Source organism: Artemia franciscana, chromosome 19 (genome assembly GCF_032884065.1).
Source record: "Artemia franciscana chromosome 19, ASM3288406v1, whole genome shotgun sequence".
In the NCBI taxonomy this organism is placed as follows: domain Eukaryota; kingdom Metazoa; phylum Arthropoda; class Branchiopoda; order Anostraca; family Artemiidae; genus Artemia; species Artemia franciscana.
The window spans coordinates 14,763,862-14,782,518 of record NC_088881.1 but is presented as its reverse complement, the minus strand read 5'-3'; the positions used below and the strand labels follow the sequence as shown (position 1 = coordinate 14,782,518).

At 32.5% G+C, this 18,657-nt stretch overlaps 1 protein-coding gene and 1 long non-coding RNA gene across 5 annotated transcripts in view; both read left to right on the top strand.

Moving 5' to 3' along the window:
• The window catches only part of LOC136039321 (golgin subfamily B member 1-like), a 283,865-nt gene that overhangs the window by 248,060 nt on the left and 17,148 nt on the right, over positions 1–18,657 (top strand). For all 4 annotated transcript variants that reach the window (XM_065722941.1, XM_065722942.1, XM_065722940.1 and 1 more), the window contains 3 exons: positions 11,191–11,335; positions 12,405–12,614; positions 13,532–13,750. In XM_065722941.1, the coding sequence (XP_065579013.1) occupies positions 11,191–11,335; positions 12,405–12,614; positions 13,532–13,750 (574 nt within the window). The remainder of the gene's footprint in view (positions 1–11,190; positions 11,336–12,404; positions 12,615–13,531; positions 13,751–18,657) is intronic.
• Positions 1,443–7,734, top strand: LOC136039324 (uncharacterized). The gene is made up of 2 exons (XR_010620423.1): positions 1,443–2,953; positions 6,163–7,734. It is a non-coding gene; the product is annotated as an uncharacterized LOC136039324 (long non-coding RNA).

The window sequence follows — 18,657 nt, the reverse complement described above, 5'->3', positions numbered from 1 at the left end:
AACGCTGAAGTTGTTAATCTGTAAGAATGCTAAAATACATACTAGGTACACCAACTCGCAAAAGTTGCAAACTCCTCATTGCTAAAGATGATTGTAGCCTTACAGCCTAAGATTATTACTTACAAGTCCCCTACATGTCTTACCACTGGAACCAAATTGGTCTTACCATCAAATACAACGGAAACAAAAAATAGGTACACCAACTAGTAAGAGTTGCGAACCCCTCATTGCCGAGGATGATTATGAGCTAACAGCCGACTGTTGCTTACAACTCCCCTATATGTCTCACAATTGGTATCGGCCTATTTTTGGTTTCAGTGTGTACCTTACTACTGAAGTTGTCAACCCCTTTAAACTTTCAAACTGGTATATCTCATGAAGGAATTTTTGTACAAAAAAATGGATGACATATACTTTGATCAGCTCATCAAAAGCTATCGACTGCCGTCGAAAAAAAAAACTATCTGTCTTAGTTCAAAAGTTGACTTTTTTTGCCGTAGGCCAACTTTCTAACGTCATCACTTAGAAAGGAGCAAAGGATAAACTCTAATTTCTTTAGCAATGAGAGAACTTTTAAAGTTTAAGAGGCACATCTGATACCATTTCTCTACCGCAATCCCAAGTGCGAAAAACCGAATGATAAACTCAGCCGAAATCACGGCAGCACTTTCGGACCCGTGGGAAAATGCCGCTTTTTTGCTTCTCTAAATTTTTCTATTTATCACTCAAAGAAGATATATTGCCTGTGGGTCAGGGTAACTGTCGCATATATTTAACACTTATAGATTTTAGTCCATCTTCAATTTGAAACTGGTGCCTGCCTGCTTGCCTGCTAGAACGGAGCTTTCCATTCGAAAGCAGAAACATGGTGTGATGAAACGAAAGCTTGGCTGCATAACTTCAGATAGTCCTCTCTGACATAGGCTATACAACTCCTCTTCACTTCACACACTATAGGCTCTGGCTCAAGGACAAGCAAAAACCATCCTCTTTGGCCCCAGGCAAGAGTTCTACGAAGCTTTCCAAAATGTAAAGTCATATTCATCAATCCGGCCTAATTTCCACACTTTCCGTAAAAACCGCAGAGGTTAGATCCTTACCACTTTCTAGGAATAAGCTGAAATCGGGGTGCTAGGAACAAAAAAAAAAAAAACACGACAAAACCAAAGTGTTGCTCTCGCAACACAATTAGGAGACACCCCCACTCCTTCTCTCTTCCCAGGGTGCATGTATCTTTAAATTGCATTTCAATGGATTGGATATCAAACCCTTTCTTGGAATATAAACTGCTATTACGTAGTTAATAGGTGAGGGGCCTTGAGACAACTTTAAACTCACAATGCCATGCCGTTATATATATATATATATATATATATATATATATATATATATATATATATATATATATATATATATATATATATATATATATATATCTATATATATAAAAATAAGTTGTCTGTGTGTGGATCTGTGGATCAGGTGACGTCACCTGAACAAACTGGATCAGGTGACGTCAAAACTGAAAAAACTAAAAAAAGGCAAAAACTACAAAATAAACTAAAAACTAATAAAAAAAATAAAAAAGCTAAAAAACTAAAAAAACTAAAAAAAGGCAAAAACTACAAAAAAACTAAAAACTAATAAAAAAGCTAAAAAACTAAAAAAACTAAAAAAAGGCAAAAACTACAAAAAAACTAAAAACTAATAAAAAAAATAAAAAAGCTAAAAAACTAAAAAAACTAAAAAAACTAAAAAAAGGTAAAAAACTAAAAAAACTAAAAACTAAAAAAAACTAAAAAAAAGGAAAAAACTGAAAAATAAGCTAAAATAAAGGTAAAAACCAATAAAAAACTAAAAAAAAAACTGAAAAAACTAAAAAAAGGCAAAAACTAAAAAAAAACTAAAAACTAATAAAAAAAGTAAAAAAGCTAAAAAACTAAAAAAACTAAAAAAACTAAAAAAAGGTAAAAAACTAAAAAAAAAAAAAAATAAAAAAAAACAAAAAAAAAGGAAAAAACTGAAAAATAAGCTAAAATAAAGGTAAAAACCAATAAAAAACTAAAAAGAAAAAAAGGAAAAAACTAAAAAAAATTTTCATCTAAAAAACTAAAAAAAAACTAAAAAAGGTAAAAACTAAAAGAACTAAAAAAGAAAAAAATAAATGACGACACTCAAAGAGAAAGCGACCAGGACAAAAGGAATGTTCGATTAGCAATCAACAAAGCACCGGGACACAGGGAGTATAAATGACGACCAGGACATAAGTAAAAAAAACTAACAAAACTAAAAAGAAGGTAAAAACTACAAAAAAACTAAAAAGAAAAAAAAAACTAAAAACTAATAAAAAAACTAAAAAATCTAAAAATCTAAATAAACTAAAAAAGAAAAAAAAAGGAAAAAAATAAAGGAGAAAAACAAAACTTAAAAAAAGGCAAAAACTACAAAAAAAAACTAAAAACTAATAAAAAAAGTAAAAAAGCTAAAAAACTAAAAAAACTAAAAAAACTAAAAAAACTAAAAAAAAAAAAAATTTTCATCTAAAAAACTAAAAAAAACTAAAAAAGGTAAAAACTAAAAGAACTAAAAAAGAAAAAAAAATAAATGACGACACTCAAAGAGAAAGCGACCAGGACAAAAGGAATGTTCGATTAGCAATCAACAAAGCACCGGGACACAGGGAGTATAAATGACGACCAGGACATAAGTAAAAAAAAAAACTAACAAAACTAAAAAGAAGGTAAAAACTACAAAAAAACTAAAAAGAAAAAAAAACTAAAAACTAATAAAAAAACTAAAAAATCTAAAAATCTAAATAAACTAAAAAAGAAAAAAAAGGAAAAAAAGGAGAAAACAAAACTTAAAAAAAGGCAAAAACTACAAAAAAAACTAAAAACTAATAAAAAAAGTAAAAAAGCTAAAAAACTAAAAAAACTAAAAAAACTAAAAAAAGGTAAAAAACTAAAAAAAATAAAAAATAAAAAAAACTAAAAAAAAGGAAAAAACTGAAAAATAAGCTAAAATAAAGGTAAAAACCAATAAAAAACTAAAAAGAAAAAAAGGAAAAAACTAAAAAAAATTTTCATCTAAAAAACTAAAAAAAAACTAAAAAAGGTAAAAACTAAAAGAACTAAAAAAGAAAAAAATAAATGACGACACTCAAAGAGAAAGCGACCAGGACAAAAGGAATGTTCGATTAGCAATCAACAAAGCACCGGGACACAGGGAGTATAAATGACGACCAGGACATAAGTAAAAAAAAAACTAACAAAACTAAAAAGAAGGTAAAAACTACAAAAACACTAAAAAGAAAAAAAAACTAAAAACTAATAAAAAAACTAAAAAATCTAAAAATCTAAATAAACTAAAAAAGAAAAAAAAGGAAAAAAATAAAGAAGAAAAACAAAACTAAAAAACGAATGTATATACAGACCGGGACACCGGGATACAAATGACGACCGGGACACAGGGAATATAAATGACGACCGGGACACAGGGACACAACTACAACGGGGACACCGGGGGAAACAGGGGGATATAAATGACGACCGGGACACCGGGACAGGGAATGGTCGATTAGCAATCACCATCAACAAAGCTCAAGGGCAATCATTAGAATCATGAGGTATAGATCTGAATACAGATTGTTTTCCCATGGACCATTATATGTTGCATGTTCAAGAGTCGGTAAACCTGACAATCTATTTATATGCAAAGACAATGGGACAGCAAAGAATGTTGTATATTCGCAAGTTTTACGTAGTTAAAACCATATATATATATATATATATATATATATATATATATATCTATTTTCACAGGTGGGACATAGGGACACAACTACAATGGCGCGTAACTATTATGGCGCGTAACGACTTACGCGCGCGGGGGGGCTTGGGGGGGGCGCGAAGCGCCCCCACCAACTAGGTGTTGGGGTGGCGCGAAGCGCCACCCCAACAGCTACTCTATATATATAAAAATAAGTTGTCTGTGTGTGGATCTGTGGATCAGGTGACGTCACCTGAAAAAACTGGATCAGGTGACGTCAAAACTGAAAAAACTAAAAAAAGGCAAAAACTACAAAAAAAACTAAAAACTAATAAAAAAAATAAAAAAGCTAAAAAACTAAAAAAACTAAAAAAAGGCAAAAACTACAAAAAAAACTAAAAACTAATAAAAAAGCTAAAAAACTAAAAAAAACTAAAAAAAGGCAAAAACTACAAAAAAAACTAAAAACTAATAAAAAAAATAAAAAAGCTAAAAAACTAAAAAAACTAAAAAAACTAAAAAAAGGTAAAAAACTAAAAAACTAAAAACTAAAAAAAAACTAAAAAAAAGGAAAAAACTGAAAAATAAGCTAAAATAAAGGTAAAAACCAATAAAAAACTAAAAAAAAACTGAAAAAACTAAAAAAAGCAAAAAAATAAATGACGAAACTCAAAGAGAAAGCGACCAGGACAAAAGGAATGTTCGATTAGCAATCAACAAAGCACCGGGACACAGGGAGTATAAATGACGACCAGGACATAAGTAAAAAAAAAACTAACAAAACTAAAAAGAAGGTAAAAACTACAAAAAAACTAAAAAGAAAAAAAACTAAAAACTAATAAAAAAACTAAAAAATCTAAAAATCTAAATAAACTAAAAAAGAAAAAAAAAGGAAAAAAATAAAGGAGAAAAACAAAACTTAAAAAAAGGCAAAAACTACAAAAAAAAAATTAAAAACTAATAAAAAAAGTAAAAAAGCTAAAAAACTAAAAAAACTAAAAAAACTAAAAAAAGGTAAAAAACTAAAAAAAAATAAAAATAAAAAAAAACTAAAAAAAGGAAAAAACTGAAAAATAAGCTAAAATAAAAGTAAAAACCAATAAAAAACTAAAAAGAAAAAAAGGAAAAAACTAAAAAAAAATTTCATCTAAAAAACTAAAAAAAAATAAAAAAGGTAAAAACTAAAAGAACTAAAAAAGAAAAAAATAAATGACGACACTCAAAGAGAAAGCGACCAGGACAAAAGGAATGTTCGATTAGCAATCAACAAAGCACCGGGACACAGGGAGTATAAATGACGACCAGGACATAAGTAAAAAAAAAACTAACAAAACTAAAAAGAAGGTAAAAACTACAAAAAAACTAAAAAGAAAAAAAAACTAAAAACTAATAAAAAAACTAAAAAATCTAAAAATCTAAATAAACTAAAAAAGAAAAAAAAAGGAAAAAATAAAGGAGAAAAACAAAACTAAAAAACGAATGTATATACAGACCGGGACACCGGGATACAAATGACGACCGGGACACAGGGAATATAAATGACGACCGGGACACAGGGACACAACTACAACGGGGACACCGGGGGAAACAGGGGGATATAAATGACGACCGGGACACCGGGACAGGGAATGGTCGATTAGCAATCACCATCAACAAAGCTCAAGGGCAATCATTAGAATCATGAGGTATAGATCTGAATACAGATTGTTTTCCCATGGACCATTATATGTTGCATGTTCAAGAGTCGGTAAACCTGACAATCTATTTATATGCAAAGACAATGGGACAGCAAAGAATGTTGTATATTCGCAAGTTTTACGTAGTTAAAACCATATATATATATATATATATATATATATATATATATATATATATATATATATATATATATATATATATATATATATATATATATATATATATATATATATATATATATATATATATATATATATATATATATATATATATATATATATATATATATCTATATTCACAGGTGGGACATAGGGACACAACTACAATGGCGCGTAACTATTATGGCGCGTAACAACTTACGCGCGCGGGGGGGCTTGGGGGGGCGCGAAGCGCCCCCACCAACTAGGTGTTGGGGTGGCGCGAAGCGCCACCCCAACAGCTAGTATATACATATATATATATATATATATATATATATATATATATATATATATATATATATATATATATATATATATATATATATATATATATATATCTATATATATAAAAATAAGTTGTCTGTGGATGGATGGATGGATGTGTCAGGTGACGTCACCTGAAAAAACTGGATCAGGTGACGTCAAAACTGAAAAAACTAAAAAAAAAGGCAAAAACTACAAAAAAAACTAAAAACTAATAAAAAAAATAAAAAAGCTAAAAAACTAAAAAAACTATAAAGGTAAAAACCAATAAAAAACTAAAAAAAAACTGAAAAAACTAAAAAAAGGCAAAAACTACAAAAAAAAACTAAAAACTAATAAAAAAAGTAAAAAAGCTAAAAAACTAAAAAAACTAAAAAAACTAAAAAAAGGTAAAAAACTAAAAAAAATAAAAAATAAAAAAAAAATAAAAAAAAGGAAAAAACTGAAAAATAAGCTAAAATAAAGGTAAAAACCAATAAAAAACTAAAAAGAAAAAAAGGAAAAAACTAATAAATGACGACACTCAAAGAGAAAGCGACCAGGACAAAAGGAATGTTCGATTAGCAATCAACAAAGCACCGGGACACAGGGAGTATAAATGACGACCAGGACATAAGTAAAAAAAAAAACTATCTATATATATAAAAATAAGTTGTCAAACTAAAAAAAGGCAAAAACTACAAAAAAAACTAAAAACTAATAAAAAAGCTAAAAAACTAAAAAAACTAAAAAAAAGGCAAAAACTACAAAAAAAACTAAAAACTAATAAAAAAATAAAAAAGCTAAAAAACTAAAAAAACTAAAAAAACTAAAAAAAGGTAAAAAACTAAAAAAACTAAAAACTAAAAAAAACTAAAAAAAAGGAAAAAACTGAAAAATAAGCTAAAATAAAGGTAAAAACCAATAAAAAACTAAAAAAAAAAACTGAAAAAACTAAAAAAAGGCAAAAACTACAAAAAAACTAAAAACTAATAAAAAAAGTAAAAAAGCTAAAAAACTAAAAAAACTAAAAAAACTAAAAAAACTAAAAAAAGGTAAAAAACTAAAAAAAATAAAAAATAAAAAAAAACTAAAAAAAAGGAAAAAACTGAAAAATAAGCTAACATAAAGGTAAAAACCAATAAAAACTAAAAAGAAAAAAAGGAAAAAACTAAAAAAAAAAAGAAAAAAATAAATGACGACACTCAAAGAGAAAGCGACCAGGACAAAAGGAATGTTCGATTAGCAATCAACAAAGCACCGGGACATAGGGAGTATAAATGACGACCAGGACATAAGTAAAAAAAAAATTAACAAAACTAAAAAGAAGGTAAAAACTACAAAAAAACTAAAAAGAAAAAAAAACTAAAAACTAATAAAAAAACTAAAAAATCTAAAAATCTAAATAAACTAAAAAAGAAAAAAAAGGAAAAAAATAAAGGAGAAAAACAAAACTAAAAAACGAATGTATATACAGACCGGTACACCGGGATACAAATGACGACCGGGACACAGGGAATATAAATGACGACCGGGACACAGGGACACAACTACAACGGGGACACAGGGGGATATAAATGACGACCGGGACAAAAAAACTAAAAAGAAAAAAAAACTAAAAACTAATAAAAAAACTAAAAAATCTAAAAATCTAAATAAGCTAAAAAAGAAAAAAAAAGGAAAAAAATAAAGGAGAAAAACAAAACTAAAAAACGAATGTATATACAGACCGGGACACCGGGATACAAATGACGACCGGGACACAGGGAATATAAATGACGACCGGGACACAGGGACACAACTACAACGGGGACACCGGAGGAAACAGGGGGATGTAAATGACGACCGGGACACCGGGACAGGGAATGGTCGATTAGCAATCACCATCAACAAAGCTCAAGGGCAATCATTAGAATCATGAGGTATAGATCTGAATACAGATTGTTTTCCCATGGACCATTATATGTTGCATGTTCAAGAGTCGGTAAACCTGACAATCTATTTATATGCAAAGACAATGGGACAGCAAAGAATGTTGTATATTCGCAAGTTTTACGTAGTTAAAACCATATATATATATATATCTATCTATATTCACAGGTGGGACATAGGGACACAACTACAATGGCGCGTAACTATTATGGCGCGTAACGACTTACGCGCGCGGGGGGGCTTGGGGGGGGCGCGAAGCGCCCCCACCAACTAGGTGTTGGGGTGGCGCGAAGCGCCACCCCAACAGCTAGTATATATATATATATATATATATATATATATGTATATATATATGACCAGAGGTCAAAATTTGGAAATTCCTAATTTACATCTAAAGCACATTTTCAAGGCTACTATTTTTAAATGTAAGGTAACCATGTAGTTAACCAAGGAGCTTCGTGATGAATGGGTAGATATCTTGTTGCAAACGAAGGCAACGGGGCCAGGATAAAAATAGTAAAAAAGGCGAAAAACATTAATATTTTTTTCTTTTCGATTATTTCACCAGCTGATGAGTATTACCACTCGATCTACCTTTTAAAGCTCTTTCTGAATATACTAATTCACTACCCTTGCGACTTTGACGCACCACATCCTCCTTTATGGGGCTGAGCATAGCCCTAGGCCATGTACAAAAACTTGCTCGTTTTGTGCGTTTTATTACTTTTTTTGTGCCAATTTTTTTTTTATCAACATTCATAATGCCAATTAGAGCCAATTTAAAAAAAAAGAACCTAAAAAAATCAGTAAACTTTTTTATATAGTCTTTGGCTATTTCTAGTCCCACTGAAGGGCGGAAGTATTTGTACGGGCAGTGATTAGCATATTCGGAAAGAGTAATAAAGGGCGTCAGGAATGGCAAAGAAAAGAAAAAAAAATTACCTAAAAACCATTGAATCGACGAATGGCCCACTTTAAAATAAATTAAAAAGAACATGCCCAAAAAACCTTGCCGAATAATTTTAAATATGCTCAGTATTATCAATGAATTTCCCCAACCATCTAAGGGAGTGAATAGGATTAATTCTTAACCCCACTTACTAGTACTCTTTATCATACTGTTACACCCAGAACTGAAAGGGGCATCCACCTTTCGGCATTTTGACTCCAATTTACCACCTTGAAAAGAGTGGATTCTCTTACACAACGCATCGGGAGGGAGGGGGGTATCCGTGTTCACCTATAATAGGTGTAATAAAAATTTGAGCCATAACCATAGGTACTGCATACCAAAATGGGGTAAGCTTATTCAGTTAGGCACTGTCATTCTTCTGATCTTTTATATATTTAAATTCAAAAAGAACTTTTCTGTGAAATGCTTCAAAATTTCATTTTACTTCTTCTATGAATTCATAATATGCGAGATACGGACTTTATTTTTGAAAAAGACGAAAAATAAACCCATACTTCTTAAGCCATAAATTAAACGCATGAGCACATTTGAATAAAACACAATTCAGTTTATGTACCATGCATAGATGTCACCGCTGAATATTAACTCTGTATTGAATCTTATGTAGGTAGAATTTGGTAATTCATATTGAAGTGTAATATAAAGTGTAACGGCGACATTTTTTAAGTACCGTGCATGCACCTACGCTATGTCTCATTTGACCCACAACAAATCGGCTTCATCTATCATAAACAAAGAAAACATAAAAATAACACAGAATATGAATTGTTAATTGTGATCTTGTTCTACGAAAAAGAATTGGTTTTTTATATCTGTTTGTATGTTTGAGCATGAGATAAGAGCATTTCTGAGGAAAACTTCAGTTAAATATGCCTTTCAAAGAAATTAAGATTATGGTCAAAAATCTTGATTTAAGTTGTTTATCTTTAAGACACGTTCGTTCACACAACAAAGTCCTTAGCTACCCATGTATTTTAAGCCATCATCACTCTGGACCAGTCAGAGACCAATTTCTGATCAATACAAATAAACAGAAAGCAAATTATGATTGGATGATGATCGTTCCCAGACATTGATGTCTAGCTAAGCATTCATATGAACTGGCCAAAATGGAATCGGATATACAAAACGAAAAATTCAATTAAGTACTTTGCCATCTAAATATTAAAATTTGAAAAGGTGGCGTGAACCCATTATTCTTTTGGATAGTTTATTTCTACAAATATTTAGCAATCCGCAGAATGGTATCCGTATTATGACTTCTTGGCTTAGTAGCTCTCATATTAATTACTTTTTTATCATTAATTTATAATGCAAGCAACTGTGAGAGTTAATGACCCTAAGTTGCAAAATTTATCGTGACCAGAGTGAGCATAATTTTATTTACTTAGCTTTTATGTTTTCCTTTATTTTCGTCTTGCTTTACAATCCCGTGACTGAGATTCTACCATGGAATTTATGTCTAATCATTGTGTTTAAAATAATTTGCTTAACATTGGAACATTCCAGAGAAGTTGAAATATCAAGGATTGTTTCAAATTACAACATGTAATTATTCAATGAAACACAGGGGAATCAGGCTAAAAGTGCATATCAGTCCTGCAGAATTATTCAAATTTAAAAGACTAAGAAAAAATCTGCAGAATTCAATTCTTTCCATTTTTTATTCTTGTTATTTTTAAATTTATATTATTTCCAACACGGTTTATCATATATATTATATCTCAAAAGGTCATGAAGAATCTTCGTTCTAAAGCCGTTGTATTGGAAACATTAATTGAAAATTTGTTCTTTAGTTCCTATCTTTTGCATTGTTAGGTTTTTGCTCTATTCTTCTATATCTTCTTCTATTCATTTTCAAAACCAGTGGTGTCAATTAGAGGGGGAGGATTCATTTACTTCCTAGATTTTTTTTGTTCCCCCACGATTATGTAATACCACCAAATAAGTATTTTAATTGAAAAAAAAAGCTTTTTTTTATATTTTCATTTGAAAAATTGAAGAAGTGACAAATTTGCCCCCTCCAATATTTGGAAAATGTATTCCGCCCTAAAATTCTCATGAATTGAAGACGCTCTTCAATACCCCTTTTATTGGTGGGTTTAAAAAATTAGCATTTGTAGAAGCGACCTGTCAATGAAGTGTAAATTTGATTATTTGAATTTCCAGTATTTTACAGAAATTTTTTCTGTTAGAAAAAATTTTAATGAGTCAAAACTTAGATTTTTTTCGAAATTATCATACTTAAAACCCACGTATCTACAGATCCTTCTGTAAGGATTCTCTCCTAACCCGAATAGAAGCAACATCAAATTTGAAATATTAGAAAAATTATTAAACTTCTCAAACAACGTACTTATCTCTATGTACTTCTAGGCAAAATAAGCTTTTGGAACTGGAGATTCTCAAAGGGGAATTACAAGAAGCTAAAACACTTTTAGAGCAGAAGGTGCACTTGCTTACTGATTCTCCAGCGAAAGAAAATAAGAAAGATTGTGAAGAAGCCTCTTTCCGTGCGGAAGTAAGTAATTTACTCTATTGACGCCTTCTCAATTTTCTCTCTGCAAAAATTAAAGACGAATAAATTAATAGCTGGGAAAAAAATTGAATAAAAAGTGTGTATCCTATAAATACCTTCTACTAAGCCCAGATTGACGTATAGAGAATTTTGTCAAGAGGGAGGGGACAAACGGTAAATAGGATTTCGTCTAGAGGGAGGGGAGAAACAACCAGGATAAGTATTTTAAGGGGCAAGAAAAAAACTTGCCTAATTTTTTGACCCGGCCTCACACATTTAACCAGTTTTGCCCAAGGGTATGTAAGGCTTTATTCCTTTTAAAACGGAATAAACAAAACGATTATTTAATTTTTCATTTTTTGAGCGTCATTCGCCCTTTGCGAATGCCCACCCCTGATTTTCCAGGGGGCCCAAGCTTCCACCACAAAGGGCCCTTTTCCGGCCATAATTATCCATTATGTTTAACATAATCTATTCTGTTCAAACGATTTGAACTAACTGCACGCTTATTAGCCAAAGAGAGTAATTACCTGACGACCCTTGGGGTAATTACGCTATTTGCTATTAATTATTGTAAACTTTGAAAGTAGGTTAGATTCATAATAAAAGTCTCAAGTTCTGTCAAATGCCCCATACCCACCCCAAGATTTGGCCCAAATGGCGCCTCTGGAGGTAGATACATTGTCCTAAAGACATTGCAATTCCTGGGGGGGGGTGAAGTTTCAATTGGGTCAAATAATTGAACCTGGAGGGGATTATAACCAAGCTAAGGAAAGGGTTAAGCTTAAGGAAAGGGTTAAGCATTCTGCTCCCCTTCAAGACCATGAATATTTTTTCATAAATTTTAGAATACATATAAGATAAAAAATTGTGGATTCGACCAACTATTTTTGTTTTCCCAGAATTCTTATAACATCTTATTCCCACCCCCTCTATATAAAATTCAAATCTAAAAAGCAAGGTCTTAGTGAATGATTGGCAGTATTTAGCAGTTTAATGCATTTTTACCATTTTTATTTGTTTACTTTTGGTAACTACATAAGGTGACTTAATACATTTCATTTCTTGTTAGATTTCAAAAATGAGAAACCAGCTCTCCATAGCTCAAGGCCAAATGAAGGAACTAGAATCAGTAAACTGCTCTTTAAGAGAGCAACTGAAAGTTTCAAAGTCGGAAGCTGAAAAATTCAAACCAAGGACGCTTTTTAAAAATGCGGAAGCACAGACCGACCTAGTACACCGCGTCTGTAAAGAAATACAAGCAGAGGTTCTCAATAAAATGGTAAGTTTATTAGTGAATTATTTTACTTGAGCCATAACATCCGATACTTATGGTTGAGAATAGTTTCAAGCTTCGTGGAAAATAAATGAAACAATTTTGGAACATCCATCCAAATTGTACGTCTGTCTCAAGTTTCTGGTTAAAAGTTTTTTCAATGTGCCTGTTAAAAATATATCTTAAGTCGGACGTCCATCTGCATTTTTTATTTATTTCTACAACAATAATCTGTATTGACAATAAAATAAGCTAGTGGGTATTTAAAATCAGAATGTGGCTATATTCACAAAAATGTCAAACATATTGAACCAAGGTTTTCAACTCAATTCAATCGCCTGACAAAGAAACAGATCAAAATTCTCTTCTGACTAAGAAAATGAAGTATCCAACAAAACGAACTGAATTTCGCTTTCATATATCTAAAACGAGTTTTTGCATTCCTAAATAAACGTCCATAATCTGTTACGAATTCGGATGCTTCTTTAAACAATGCTCCGAACGTTCCTTATCATTTTTAACTATGCTAAATGGTTACGTAACTCATACAGGCGGTTGCATTTTTTTTTTTTTGGAGAGGAGCAGTTGCCTCGGAGGGAAAGATATTCCCCCCTAGATTTTTGTCTCTTCACTCCTAAGTTCTGAAAAAATACATTCCGGGTATTTTTATTGAAAAGTGCCTTTTTGGTCTTTTCATTGAAGAAAAATGACAAACTAGCCCCCTTTTAGATTTTTAAAATGCGTCCCACCCTCCCTTCTGAATTTTCGAGAGTTGATGCCACTGCATCCAGGAAATCTTTTTATTACTCCCAGGCTTTCATTGTTATGCTTAATGGGAGGTTTTTAACCCACAATATACTGCGCCTGTAGCTCTTAGAAAACTTTATTATTCTATGTTTGATAATGCGTTCTCTATCTTAAAGGCCAGTAAAAGTTCAGTAAAGAATCGTCTGTCTTCTGAAGAAATTCTGGAAGATATTGCACTGACTGAAAAATTCATCGATGACATTTTTGATGATGTGACTGACAAACATTCTTCTGGGGAGCTAGAAGTGCTCAGAAACGACCTGATTGAGAAACAAACAGTTCTTGAAGTACTGGATGCTGAAGCTAAACAACTTACGATGAAAATACAGGAAAAGGTAGTCTTATAAGTTGGATTATCTGAGTAAACTATATATATATATATATATATATATATATATATATATATATATATATATATTGGTGATAACACTCAATTGGTGAACCATATGCAAAATTTAAAAAAGTGCAAATTCTTAATTAGAAAATAATGGAATAAGGTCAACAAGGGTGTATCAAGAATTTATGTGTAGGGGGGCAGGGGAATTTTGTCGGGTGTAACAAAAAACCTTAAATTTTAAGGGGGTAGGAAAACCCTGAAACCCTTCCCCTAGATACGACCTCGAAGGCTAATAATAGTCAAGTTAATTGCAGAAATTTCAAAACGATGTTTATGGTATTTCCTCATCACCAGAAAACTGATAAAATAAGGAGAAAAAAAGAACAAGGACTAAAATATAAAAACTCAACGAAAACTAACCTCAACGACAATTAAACAACCGACAAAAAACAAACAAAACAAAACAATAAAATTAACTATAAAACGGTACGATGTGTTCTCAAATGTATGTAGTTATTTTTTTCTTTTTTTACTTTTGTTTTAGTTAGATTTTGTGTGTGTGTGATCTTCTTTTTTACTTTGGTTTTCAGACTTAATTTTTAAGTTCTTCTTTCTCTGTCCTTTTTGTGGAGCAGAGGGTGGACAATGACTCTTGGTTGCAAATATTTCTCTTTTATTTTGCTAGTTTTGCCTTTATCCCGTTTTTTTAGTTTTAGATGTTTCTTGAATTTACTTATAAAAGAAATTAAAAGCCCTAAAATAGAGCAACTCGCTTTTTATAAAGTGAAATACCCATAAAAAGTGTTAACGCGATTGCCATCAACAGAATCTGAATACCACCTGAAAAAAAATGTTATATGTCATTTGCTAGATTATCAAACATACTATCTGCACCATTGGAGTCCGTTGACACTTAGTTTAAGATTGAGAATTTGTGTGGTCATGGCGGATCTTGTGTAAAAAATTATCAGAAAGATCTGTTTGTAATAAATTACAAAACTATTCCCGTTTGTAAAAATGATCAACTTGTACAGAAGTGAAAAAAATCGTTCCTTTTTTTTTGGGGGGGGGGGTTAGGGTAGGTATATGTTGGTCAAGAATAGAAATAAATAAACAGACAAAAAATGAGTATTCATCATTGATTGGTGAATCTAAACGTTAATTTAAAAAAAGAGCTATATATCCGCCTGAATCAGACCAAGCTCCGCTCTGAACAATACATTCATTTGCGAGATGCAGTTATAAATGACGGTAATACCACAAACGTTGGAAGATTAACAATTTTACCTTCGTCATATGCTGGCAGTCCCCGTCATATGCATGAATATGCTCAAGATGCTATTGCGTATGTTCGTCTCTATGGTCGTCCAGATTTATTTATTACATTTACATGTAATCAATCTTGGGACGAGATACTGCAGCTTTTACTTCAAGGACAATCGGCGGTTCATAGGCATGACATTACGGCCCGTGTCTTCCGGCAAAAGTTGAAATCACTGATAAAGTACATAGTAAAACTTAAAGTGTTTGGGTCAGTGCGAGGCTGGATGTACTCAGTGGAATGGCAAAAACGAGGTTTGCCACACGCACATATACTAATCTGGCTACATAAAAAAATTACTTCGAACGAAATTGATGATGTGATTTCCGCTGAAATACCTGATAAAAATGTCGATAAGGGGTTACATGATATTATTGTAAAAAATATGATACATGGACCTTGCGGTACACTGAACGAAAATTCACCATGCATGGGCAAAGGAAGGTGCACAAAGCAATATCCTCGACTTTTAGTATCAAACACAATTACTGGCAATGATGGTTACCCACAATATAGAAGAAGATCTACTGAAGATGGCGGTAAAACAGCAATAATAAAGAAGCGTAACGGTACCACCATCGAAGTAGATAACCAGTGGGTTGTTCCATATTCCCCATTATTATCAAAAACATTTAATGCAATTTAATACGTCGAAAACAGGGTAAGTCAGTCGACGGCCAACCTACCATCTTCAAAGATACCACGATAGGAAGACTCTACACCGTTCACCCCAATCAACATGAATGCTTCTTTCTACGCCTGCTTTTGGTGAATGTACCCGGTCCGACATCCTTTGAGTATTTGAGAACTGTAAATGGTACTATACATGACACTTACCGTAGTGCATGCCAAGCTCTGAATTTATTGGAGAATGACCAACACTGGGATAACTGCATCATAAACGAATGCGAAACGTCAACCCCAAGTCAAATTCGTGCATTGTTTGGCATCATTTTAACAACTTGCTCTCCATCAGCTCCTACAGAGTTATGGGAAAAATATAAGTCAAAAATGTCCGAAGATATACTCCATCGAAAACAGTTAGAGACGTCAGATATGACTTTTGATTTTACATCAGAAATTTATAACTACACTTTAGTTATTATAGAAGATTTGTGCGTACGTATGCCAAACAAACCTCTTCAGGATTTGGGAATGCATTCACCTAACCGTATCGCTGCTGTTTCGACATGTGTAGAATTGGATCGTGAACAAAGTTACAGTACGAGTGATCTATTGTCGTATGTACAAAATAACATTTCCAAGTTAACGTCGGAACTAAAAGAAATTTATGATACGATAATGCATTGTGTCGATAACAACGTTGGAGAAATTTTCTTTTTGGATGCGCCAGGAGGTACTGGTAAAACGTTTGTGATAAAACTGATTCTGGCATCAATTCGATCAAAAATTGATATAGCGTTGGCAATTGCGTCGTCCGGAATAGCTGCAACATTGCTGCCTGGTGGAAGAACTGCTCATTCCGCTTTGAAATTGCCTCTGAATTTGCATTCTACAGAAACTCCCACGTGCAATATTTCCAAATCATCTGGGATGGGTAAAGTATTGCAGCAATGCAAACTTATTATTTGGGATGAGTGCACAATGGCACACAAAAAATCGCTCGAGGCTCTGGATCAATGCTTGAAAGATTTGAGAGGGAAGTCGAAACCCTTTGGCAGCACATTAATATTTCTTGCGGGAGATTTCAGGCAAACATTACCTATAATACCTAGATCAACTCCTGCAGACGAAATGAATGCTTGCCTGAAAAATTCTAATTTATGGACACACGTAAAAATATTAAAATTAACTACAAATATGCGTGTCCGATTGCAAAACGATGACTCTGGTCAAACATTTTCAGATCAATTGCTGGCAATTGGAAACGGAAAACTCCCAGTAGACTCAATTTCAGGACGTATACAACTACCTGCTGATTTCTGTAATTTAGTGACGTCCAAAAATGAATTGATTGAAAAAGTATTTCCGAATATTCTAAAAAATTATAAGAATAATAAATGGCTAAGTAAAAGAGCGATTCTCGCACCAAAAAATATAGACGTCCACGAAATCAACAATATTGTTTTGACCAAGATTCGAGACCAGGCAGTCCTTTACAAGTCAGTCGACACAGTTTTGGAACCAAATGAAGCGGTTAATTATCCATCTGAATTTTTAAATTCCATAGATCTTTCAGGGTTTCCACCACACGTGCTACAACTAAAAATAGGCGTACCAATAATACTTTTAAGAAATATCAACCCACCATTGCTTTGCAATGGCACGCGACTTGCCGTAAAAAAAACAATGGAAAACCTAATAGAGGCCACAATCTTGACGGGGCCTTTTGAGGGTGAGGCTGTTCTTATTCCTCGCATTCCCATGATTCCAACGGATCTGCCTTTTCAATTTAAAAGATTGCAATTCCCAATTCGATTAGCATTTGCAATCACCATTAACAAAGCTCAAGGTCAATCATTAGAAAAATGTGGTATAGATCTTAATACTGATTGTTTTTCCCATGGACAATTGTACGTTGCATGTTCGAGGGTCGGTAAACCTGACAATCTATTTATATGCAGCGACAATTGGACAGCGAAGAATGTTGTATATTCGCAGGTTTTACGCAGTTAATTTGTATTGTATCTATCTATCTATCAATCTATATAAAAACGAGTTGTGTGTATGCATGTTTGTTTGTTTGTAAAAAGAGCGTTTGCATATGACGTCATTATTAGTACATACGGCTTTGTATATGCACAGACAATGGGAAAGCCAAGAATGTTGTATATTCGCAATTTTTACGTAGTTTGAAACACATATATAAATCTATCTATATTCACAGGTGGGACACAGGGACAAAACTACAATGGCGCGTAACTAATATGGCGCGTAACGACTTACGCGCGCGGGGGGGCTTGGGGGGGGCGCGAAGCGCCCCACCAACTAGGAGTTTGGATGGCGCGAAGCGCCACCCCAACAGCTAGTATATATATATATATATATATACTAGCTGTTGGGGTGGCGCTTCGCGCCACCCCAACACCTAGTTGGTGGGGGCGCTTCGCGCCCCCCCCAAGCCCCCCCGCGCGCGTAAGTCGTTACGCGCCATAATAGTTACGCGCCATTGTAGTTGTGTCCCTATGTCCCACCTGTGAATATAGATATATATATATATATGGTTTTAACTACGTAAAACTTGCGAATATACAACATTCTTTGCTGTCCCATTGTCTTTGCATATAAATAGATTGTCAGGTTATCCCCCTGTTTCCCCCGGTGTCCCCGTTGTAGTTGTGTCCCTGTGTCCCGGTCGTTATTTATATTCCCTGTGTCCCGGTCGTCATTTGTATCCCGGTGTACCGGTCTGTATATACATTCGTTTTTTAGTTTTGTTTTTCTCCTTTATTTTTTTCCTTTTTTTTTTTCTTTTTTAGTTTATTTAGATTTTTAGATTTTTTAGTTTTTTTATTAGTTTTTAGTTTTTTTTTCTTTATAGTTTTTTTGTAGTTTTTACCTTCTTTTTAGTTTTGTTAATTTTTTTTTTTTACTTGTGTCCTGGTCGTCATTTATACTCCCTG